The sequence below is a fragment of the Salvelinus sp. IW2-2015 genome, unplaced genomic scaffold (assembly GCF_002910315.2).
Source record: "Salvelinus sp. IW2-2015 unplaced genomic scaffold, ASM291031v2 Un_scaffold1303, whole genome shotgun sequence".
NCBI lineage: Eukaryota > Metazoa > Chordata > Actinopteri > Salmoniformes > Salmonidae > Salvelinus > Salvelinus sp. IW2-2015.
In genome coordinates this window covers 143400-154050 of record NW_019942827.1, presented here as the reverse complement: position 1 = coordinate 154050, position 10651 = coordinate 143400, and the positions used below count along the sequence as shown (strand labels likewise).

The 10651-nt window shown below is 45.6% G+C and overlaps 1 protein-coding gene across 1 annotated transcript in view; it reads right to left on the bottom strand.

Annotated features, from left to right (window-relative positions):
- The window catches only part of LOC112070359 (guanine nucleotide-binding protein subunit beta-5a), a 27322-nt gene that overhangs the window by 4616 nt on the left and 12055 nt on the right, over positions 1 to 10651 (bottom strand). The window contains exons 5-12 of the mRNA XM_070438937.1: positions 6319 to 6352; positions 6231 to 6255; positions 5142 to 5274; positions 3747 to 3890; positions 3252 to 3343; positions 3004 to 3052; positions 2754 to 2850; positions 1035 to 1198 (exon numbers count right to left, since the gene is read on the bottom strand). Of these exons, the coding sequence (XP_070295038.1) occupies positions 1143 to 1198; positions 2754 to 2850; positions 3004 to 3052; positions 3252 to 3343; positions 3747 to 3890; positions 5142 to 5274; positions 6231 to 6255; positions 6319 to 6352 (630 nt within the window). The 3' untranslated portion in view covers positions 1035 to 1142. The remainder of the gene's footprint in view (positions 1 to 1034; positions 1199 to 2753; positions 2851 to 3003; positions 3053 to 3251; positions 3344 to 3746; positions 3891 to 5141; positions 5275 to 6230; positions 6256 to 6318; positions 6353 to 10651) is intronic.

Genomic DNA, 10651 nt, shown 5'->3' with positions numbered 1-10651 from the left:
ATGGTGATATCCCCTATCCTCACCCTGGAGAGTGCCTTTTGGAATATAACCCAGGTGATACCCCTATCCCTCACCCTGAGAGTGTGGTCCTTTTGGGAATATAACCCAGGTGATATCCCCTATCCCTCACCCTGAGAGTGTTGGTCCTTTTGGGAATATAACCAGGTGATATCCCCTATCCCTCACCCTGAGAGTGTTGGTCCTTTTGGAATATAACCCAGGTGATAACCCCGACCTCACCTGAGAGTGTGTCCTTTTGGGAATATAACCCAGGTGATAACCCTATCCCTCACCCTGAGAGTGTGGTCCTTTTGGATATAACCAGGTGATACTACTCACCCGAGGGCTTGATAAACCCAGTGATAACCCCTATCCCTCACCCTGAGTGTGTGGTCCTTTGGAATATAACCCAGGTGATAACCCTTATCCCTCACCCTGAGAGTGTGGTCCTTTTGGGAATATAACCCAGGTTATACCCCTATCCTCACCCTGAGTGGTGTGGTCCTTTTGGGAATATAACCCAGGTGATACCCTTATCCCTCACCCTGAGAGTGTTGGTCCTTTTGGGAATATAAACCAGGTGATAACCCCTATCCCTCACCCTGAGTGTGTGGTCCTTTTTGGGAATATAACCCAGGTGATATCCCTATCCCCACCCTGAAGTGTGTGGTCCTTTGGGATATAACCCAGGTGATATCCTATCCTCACCCTGAGAGTGTGGTCCTTTTGGGAATATAACCCAGGGATAACCCCTATCCCTCACCCTGAGAAGTGGGTCCTTTTGGGAAATAACCCAGGTGATAACCACTATCCCTCACCCTGAGAGTGTGGCCTTTTGGGAATATTACCCAGGTGATATCCCCTATCCTCACCCTGATGTGTGGTCCTTTTGGGAATATAACCCAGGTGATATCCCCTATCCCTCACCCTGAGTGTGTGGTCCTTTAGAATATAACCAGGTGAATAACCCCTATCCTCACCCTGAGAGTGTGGTCTTTTGGAATATAAACCCAGTGATAACCCTTATCCCTCACCCGAGAGTGTGGTCCACGACCCTGAGCAGAAGGCCGTTCCGTCAGGAGACAGACGCAGAGTGCTGACACGGTTCTCATGTCCAAACAGGATGGACACCCTCGTCCCCTTCAAGACATCCCACACGTGATTGGTGTAGTCGTTGTAGCCACCGAACAGAGCCGGCCTGGAAGGAAAAATACTGTCCACTTTCAACAATGTAGATGCAATACATCGTTTCTGAAGAGAAGGTTAATGTACAGAACGCTGTTCATATATCAGTTTGTTGGTTAGTGACATGGACACTAAACTGTAGACTGGTTAGTGACATGGACCACTAAAGTGTAGACTGGTTAGTGTCATGGAACACTAAAGTGTAGACTGGTTAGTGACATGGCCACTAAAGTGTAGGCTAGTTAGTGACATGAATCACTAAAGTGTAGACTGGTTTAGTGACATGGACCACTAAAGGGTAGACTGTTAGTGACATGGAACACTAAAGTGTAGACTGGTTAGTGACATGGACCACTAAACTGTAGACTGGTTAGTGACATGGACCACTAAAGGTAGACTAGTTAGTGGACATGGAACACTAAAGTGTAGACTGGTTAGTGACATGGAATCACTAAAGTGTAGACTGGTTAGTGTCATGAACACTAAAGTGTAGACTGGTTAGTGTCATGGAACACTAAAGTGTAGATAGTTAGTGACATGGATCACTAAAGTGTAGACTAGTTAGTGACATGGATCACTAAAGTGTAGACTAGTTAGTGACATGGAACACTAAGTGTAGACTAGTTAGTGACATGTGAAATCACTAAAGTGTAGACTAGTTAGTGACATGGTCACTAAATGTTAGACTGTTAGTGACATGGAATCACTAAAGTGTAGACTGGTTAGTGACATGGACACTAAAGTTAGACTGGTTAGTGACATGGACACTAAAGGTAGACTAGTTAGTGACATGGATCACTAAAGTGTAGACTAGTAGTGACATGGCCACTAAAGTGTAGACTAGTTAGTGACATGGACCACTAAAGTGTAGACTGGTTAGTGACATGGGATCACTAAAGTGTAGACTGGTTAGTGACATGGACCACTAAAGTGTAGACTAGTTAGTGCATGGAACACTAAAGTGTAGACTGTTAGTGTCATGGAACACTAAAGTGTAGACTAGTTAGTGACATGGATCACTAAAGTGTAGACTGGTTAGTGACATGGACCACTAAAGGGTAGACTGGTTAGTGACATGGATCACTAAAGTGAGACTGGTTTGAGTGTCATGGAACACTAAAGTGTAGACTAGTTAGTGACATGGATCACTAAAGTGTAGGACTGGTTAGTGACATGGAACACTAAAGTGTAGACTAATAGTGTCATGGATCACTAAAGTGTAGACTAATAGTGACATGGAATCATAAAGTGTAGACTGGTTAGTGACATGGATCACTAAAGTGTAGACTAGTTAGTGACATGGGATCACTAAAGTGTAGACTATTAGTTGACATGGAATCACTAAAGTGTAGACTGGTTAGTGACATAGGACCACTAAAGTGTAGACTGGTTAGTGACATGGACCACTAAAGTGTAGGACTGGTTAGTGACATGGAAACACTAAAAGTGTAGGACCACTAGGACTGGTAGTGACATGGATCACTTAAAGTTGTAGACTGTAGACTGGTTAAACAGAAGAGAGGTAAAAGCACGTGTACTAGATGAAGTCCATGAATACAGTATCTTACCACTGAGAGAGAAGTCAACACTGGAGGCACCAAATATGATGCTCTCTTTGGAATAAATGGCCACTTCTCTGTCTGCTCTCAGGTCATAGAGACGACACTGAAACAAACACATGCATTAATAACTCGTTTTTTTTTTTTTTTTTGACAAACGGGGTAAAAACATTCAATGTCAAAGTACTTCATGAACTTTGACACTGGAAGGAAGCATCAACATGTGATCAAGCAGTAAATTATATTGATGCTAACTTACTGTAGCATCATCAGAGCCGGAGGCAAATGCATCTCCACTGGGGTAGTACCTGATGCCAAGGAAGGAGACAAACGGCAGGTAATATATAACGAACCATACAAAAAGTGGAGAGTAGCTTAGTTTTACAGGGGACAGTGCCAGCTAGTTTTCAACCGCAGTCACCTGGGGGTCACTTATTATTAATACAGGGTGTATTAACAGTGTGTCAGGTCTCTAAGTCCCTTTGGAATGAATTCATATCTCCTTACCTGACACTGTTGATGTCTGATTCGTGGGTTTCGAAGGACTGAATGCACTGGCCTGAGCGCATGTCCCATACGTTAGCCTTCTTGTCACAGCCCTGTGTTTAGACACACAGAAGAAGATTAAGGAATTCATGAATTATTGCTAAACCTTTTTTTGAAAGGTTTTAAAATCCAAAATAAGGTTTAACTTCCAAGTGGCTTTTCCTGGTTAAATAAAGTTAAATGAAAAAAATATCCACATTATGTCAAAAGTAACACAGTATCTTTGCATTCTGGACCACACATGCCCCTAGAGACAGGGGTTTGAATCTCAAGCCTGCCACGATTTCCTCACTATCATTTCAAATATCTCTGAATAAAAATGTTTTTTTTTTTTTTTTTAAATACGAAAGGAAAGTAAAAAAGGGAAAAGACAATGCTTAGAGGAGGTCAGGCTGTTTATTCACAATTTCTCTATTGTGAGACAATAAAGTGAAATGCTACTAGTCTCCTCTTCACCCCAGAGACGAAGGTGTTGCCGGTCTCAGAAGGAGCCAGGTCCAGACAAAGAACATCAGAGGCGTGTCCATGGAAACTCTGCAACAGCTGACCGCTCTCCACATCCCATAATGCACAGGTTCCGTCTCCGCTCGACGTCAGGATCTGGAACACAAAGAGGCGGTTCATCACAAACTGCATCTTGGGATCACAACATAATAACGTGCTCATATAAGGGGTGAAAACAACTGAAACGTAGTCATTCATTAAAATGTCAATGGGAGACGAAGTGAAAACCGTGATTTAATTGAAAGTTAGGATTCACCGCATAATGTACAGTGGGGCAAAAAAAAGTATGTGTTAAGTCAGCCACCAATTGTGCAAGTTCTCCCACTTAAAAAGATGAGAGAGGCCTGTAATTTTCATCATAGGTACACTTCAACTATGACAGACAAAATGAGGAAAATAAATCCAGAAAATCACATTGTAGGATTTTTAATGAATTTATTTGCAAATTATGGTGGAAAATAAGTATATKTTTTTAAGTGGGAGAACTTGCACAATTGGTGGCTGACTAAATACTTTTTTGCCCCACTGTACATATGGGACTGATTTCCCAGATCTATATTCGGCTCATTTCAYGACAAAAGAATATTCTATATTGAATATGTCAGTGAAACCAGCCCCTAGAGAGCAAAGTACAACTACAATACTACAAGTAGTAAGGTCAGAGGGAAGCCATTGTAAAYACTTTGGCTGTTCAGAATTCAGATTTCTGAATTCTATGACACTGACCCATAAATAGAAGAGTCTTGGCCCCGAGGCTAAAGCATGTGACTAAACACAGCCAATGGGGAACATTAGATTGTTGTGAATGATTAAACAGGAACGACAGTTATTTCCAGGTCGGGTATAGAGTGCAGTACAGTATGACGGGCAGTGATTTCCCATTACTCATCTGCCATAGGAAAGTAGTAGAAATTCAGATGCCTCATCCTAATTTGATCATCCTGTTGTTGCAGAATCGTTTCTGCACATCAGGAAATGCAAACTTGTAGTGATTTTGAGMTTTAAAAAGGCTTCTAAAGTTTGTAATTTCCACTTTAAAATGTCAGACTTGATTTGCTCAAATMAAAAACTTAGCAATCTCTACCAAAAAACAATCCATTAATTATTATCCATATAACAATTCACATTTCCTGTTGCTGCAGAATTATTTTCCTGATGTGTGAAACTGGCTCAAATTATGATACGGCATCAGTAGGTTTTTCTTTTAAACTGATTTTGCAGTAATCAAGTAATTCAACAAGTTATAGAAAGGAGCGAATACAAACCTTGGTAAAGACTATAACAAAATATATACAAATGTACAACAAATAATAATTACATCAGAATAAGACAAATGTATTCTCTAACCTGCATGTCTGAGTTGGTGAAGCTACAYGCAGATAAGTAGTTGGTGTGCATGGCGACAGACTTCTTCTTCGCTGCCAGGTTCTCATTCTTGTCCAACGACAGAGGGTACACTGAGCACTTYTTGTCCAGACCACTGAAACACAATCAATCCATCACATTTTATTTAGAAACTCTCTTTAACGTCAACAGTTGTGACAGGAGCTTCACAGTAACCGGCCCAGACCCAAAAGTGCACAGTGGGAAAATGGAGCATGTGGGTGGAGCAGGGGGACTTACCCACAGGCCACTGCACATCCAGGAGTACAGGAACTTACCCACAGGCCACTGCACATCCAGGAGTACAGGAACTTACCACAAGCCACTGCACATCCAGGAGTACAGGAACTTACCACACAAGCCACTGCACATCCAGAGTACAGGAACTTACCACACAAGCCACTGCACATCCAGGAGTACAGGAACTTACCCACAAGCCACTGCACATCCAGAGAGTACAGGAACTTACCACAGGCCACTGCACACCCAGGAGTACAGGAACTTACCCACAGGCCACTGCACATCCAGGAGTACAGGAACTTACCACAGGCCATGCCATCGGAGTAACAGGAACTTACCACGGCCACTGCAAGTCATCGCAGGAGTACAGGAACTTACCCACAGGCCACTGTACACCAGGAGTACAGGAACTTTAACCCACAGGCTCACTGCACATTAGGAGTAAAGGAACTTGACCACAGGCCTGCACATCCAGGAGTCATCAGTAATGCCGGCCAGGCCACTGGCACATCCGAGTACAGAATAACAAGGCATGAGGGTACAGGACTTACCCACAGGCCACTGCACATCCAGGAGTACAGGAACTTACCCACAGGCCACTGCACATCCAGGAGTACAGGAACTTACCCACAGCCACTGCACATCCAGGAGTACAGGAACTTACCACAAGCCACTGACATCCAGGAGTACAGGAACTTACCCACAAGCCACTGCACATCCAGGAGTACAGGAACTTACCCACAGCCACTGCACATCCAGGAGTACAGGAACTTACCCACAGGCCACTGCACACCCAGGAGTACAGGAACTTACCCACAGGCCACTGCACATCCAGGAGTACAGGAACTTACCCACAGGCCACTGCACATCCAGGAGTAACAGTTACAGGTCATGGCGAGAAGAGGCGTAGCACAGGCCATCACCCAGGTGCACGTGCAATGGTCACATGGCATGCTCCTAGAGGACACCACATTATAAAGATACAATCAGCATCACCATGGTCACTCGCATGCTCCTAGAGGACAAATTTGATTTGATTTGGATTTGATTTGACTGTGTAATTGTTGTGATGCAGGATCCCTTTCAAAAGGAGACTTGGTTTCAATGGGACTCAAAGGTAAAAATATTAAAAATTAGTGCAATACTTTTTGACTAACATTTGGAATGGGGTTGGTGTCATTCTAAGACGCATGAAATTGCTTGCAGCTGAGGTTGGTAGATGCTTTCATCCCTGTTCAAATCAATCATCAATCTGTGCCAAAAGGTGTTACGGTGTTGTGCATTCAAGGTCAGGATTGTTATCAAACGTGGCATACAGCAGTAGATTCGCCGGCCCTGAAGGACATCAGGGGTAGTCTAGATCCGTGATCCAGTTTATACACTCTGAGGACATTCAGGGGTGTCTATAACTACCGTGACATCCAGGTGTCTATAATACCGGGAATTCAGGGGTGTCTATAATACCCCCGTGATCATTCAGTGGGTGTCTTATAATACCACAGGACATTCAGGGGTGTCTTATAATAACCTGTGGGACACTGGTCAGGGTGTCTATAACATACCAGAGGACATTCCAGGGGTGTTCTAATACCGTGACTATCCAGGGGTAGTCTATAATACCGTGACATCCAGGGGTGTCTATAAATACCCGGGACATTTCAGGGTGGTCATAATACCGCGTCACATCCAAGGGGTGTCTATAATACCATGAGCATCCAGGGGTGTCTATAATACACTGGACATCCAGGGGTGTCTATAATACTCGGCATCCAGGGGTGTCTATAATACCGAGGCTACTTTCAGGGGTGTCTATAATACGCAGGACATTCAGGAGGTGTCTATAATACCGTGACATCGCAGGGGGTCTATAAACCGCAGGACATGCCAGGGGTGGTCCTATAATACCCTGTGAATCCAGGGTGTCGTATAATGACTGTGGACATCATGGGGTGGTCTATAATAGCCAGGAGGTCATTCAAGGGTGGCTGGTAAATACCATCGTGACATCTCAGGGGTGTCTATAATACCACACAGTGACCTCAGGGGTGTCTAATAATACGTGACATCCAGAAGGGGTGTCCATAATTACGGGACATCCTAGGGGTGTCTCATAATACCTAGTGACAGTTCAGGGGTGTCTGATAATATAGACTCAGGGTGCCATATGGGTGACATCTCAGGGGTGTCTATAATCACCTATCTGGACATGGCCAGGGGTGTCCATAATACCGGAGGTACTCTTTCTAGCGGCGGTCCTATAATACCAGTGACATTCTAGGGTGTCTATAATACCAGGACATCCAGGGTGGTCTATAATCCCTGGTGACATTCAGGGGTGGTCTATAATACGAGGACATTCAGGGGTGGTCCTATAATTCCGAAGGACATCGGGTGTGGTCTTAATAGCGGTGAAGCATCCAGGGGTTGTCTATAATACGTGACTCGATCCAGGGGTGGTCTATAATACCACCTGACAATTCAGGGGTGTCTTATAAATTACCACTGACATTCAGGGGTGTCTAAAATGACCAGGAACATTCAGGGGTGTCTATAATACCGTGACTTCAGGGTGCTAAAACCGAGGACATCAGGGGTGTCTATAATACCGTGACATTTCAGGGGGTGTCTATAAACCAGGACAGTTCAGGGGTGTCTATTAGTACAGACAATTCAGGGGTGTCCTATAATACGTCGAGGACATCCAGGGGTGTCTTAATACCTCGTGACATTTCAGGGGGTGGTCTATAATACCATGCACATTTCAGGGGTTCTATTTTGTAACGGGATCCTCATCCACTAGCATTTATTTATGGGCTGTATAGTAAAAGATGTAATCAACTGTAAAATGTTTATTGTGACGTTTTTGAGTCATAGAACAAACCATGATAATGTTTTCAATCTGGAATTGTCGAACAACGTCAACTGCAAAAGTAGTGTTAGTAGGATTAACCTGCTCCACTGTTACTCCAAAAGTATTTCCAGCATGCGAACAGATGCCCTGTGCCCCCGCCATTTGTATATGTCATAAGGGACATCGATACAACACCACAAGGGTAATGCATTCAGTCCCATATGGGGATCTAGGTATGTCAGTGGAAGCAGGTTTTTCAAAAGAGTGTAACAGGTTATACAATTTATTACAATATTGTTCTCAATAGAAGTGTCGGGCAGTGGGCGATCAGGCGTGGTATTCAGGGCAGAGACCGCACCTGTTTTTTTTGCCCACATATTTTAGCAAAAAAATATAAATTGTGTATTTCTTTAGGGTTGTCCTGTTAATTTGGCATCAATAACGTGTCACATATAGTTTTGCAGACAAACGGAAAAAAAAGACGCTGCATACAAACATTTTTCTTGAGCAGGCAGCTCCAAAATGCAGGTGTTTCAGCCAGCTCAGTGCTTTCTGTTGGCGGTGGGGTCAGGCCAGCGGATAATACGGAGGCATTGCCACGTGAATTGGCTCAGTGTTCTGTCACTCACGGTGGACACTACTAAGTAATAAGGGTAGACCTCGAAATTCAACCCTTGGGTGCTGCTATATTAGTAGAGTGCCATCCATATGTAGCCCATGTATCTAACGCTGTCGTGGCCAAAAGAGATGACATGTCATACTTCTCTTTGGCCTGACAGCATCAGATACATGGGCAACCACATACGGAGACCGGAGGCGCTGTTTCAAGTCGCTCTGATGGTTTTTTTCTCCTATGAGATTGATGATTCGGGTGAAAATGACAATATATTCAGAGAGTTTATGTAACAGATCTTTCTGGGGGGGGGGGGGGGGCACTGTGGTGGCCAATCAGATTTCAAAGGTGGCCACAGACCACAAGTCCATAGGACACTGGCACCACCCACAGGTCCATAGTGCGCTGACCACCCTGGGGACACAAGGTCCCACAGTAGGCACGACCACCCTGGGGACCACACAAGATCCTTGACCACGGGTCCATAGTGCCTGCCACCGGCCTGGGACCACCACAGGTCCATAGGTGCACTGACACACCGGGACACCAGGTCCATAGGGCATCCTGGGTGAACCACTGGTCCACCGACCACAGGTCAATGGGCACTGACCACCCTGCCACCACGCACAGGTCCAAATGGGCACTGACCACCCTGGCCACCCACAGGTCCATAGGCACTCACCGACACAGGTGCCATAGGGCCTGACGCACCCTGACCACCCTCACAGTCTGGGCGCACTGACCACTAGGACGCACCCACCACAGGTCCAGGGCACTTGTGGACCACGCCTGGGACGCAGCAGTCCATAGGGCACTGACCACCCTGGGCCACGCCACAGGTCCATAGGGCACTGACCACCCTGGTCCACGTCCACAGGTCCCAGTCTGGCACTGACCACCCTGGCGACATCAGTCCATGGGCACCACCAGACAGGTCTAGGGCCATGACCAGCCCTGGGCGACAGCCATAAGTCCATAGGGCACTGACCACCGCGGGCACGGCCATAAGTCCATAGGGCACTGGCCACGCCACACAGGTCCATAGGGCACTGGGCCACAACCACAGGTCCATAGGGCACTGACCACCCCACAGGCCACGGGCATGACCACGGCCACGCCCACAGGTGTCATTAGGGCACTGGACCACCCTGGGCACGCCACAGCAGGTCCATAGGGCCACTGCCACCCTGGCCACCCACAGGTCCGTAGGTGCAGAGGTGCACTTGGGACGTTGCCATTCTTGTGGTTCATCAATCTCTCTGTCATCACTGATGATATGTGGCATACTCACAAGCATTATCATGTCAACTACATGATCATTCCGTCTATGTTCTCGAGACATTTGTCAACTCTATAGCTTTCTGGACAGAGAAGAAAGGTTCCTACCTTGTTAGTGGGAAGGCATCCATTACAATCACTTTTCCATCCTGAAAAGAAGTTAGATTCAGGAAAAAACATTACAAGGTGGCACACAGGCCTAACATTCTCTACATTTCCAACAAAAATGCTAAATGCTACAAATGTTATAAACTACTGAAAGCAGTGCATATTGTAACGAACCCGGGTTTTATAACGCGAAATCGGGCTCTGCCGACGAATGCAGCTTTTTGGCGGCACAGGATAGCGCAGCCGGACGTCGGGCTAGCAGAGGTCGAGGGTTCGGACGCTGCTCCTGCCTGTTTTCATTACACTATTACTTTTAACAAAACAAAAACTCAGCACCATGGACAGCGTGACCGTTCAGTCTCTCGAGGTGGATTACTGAACATA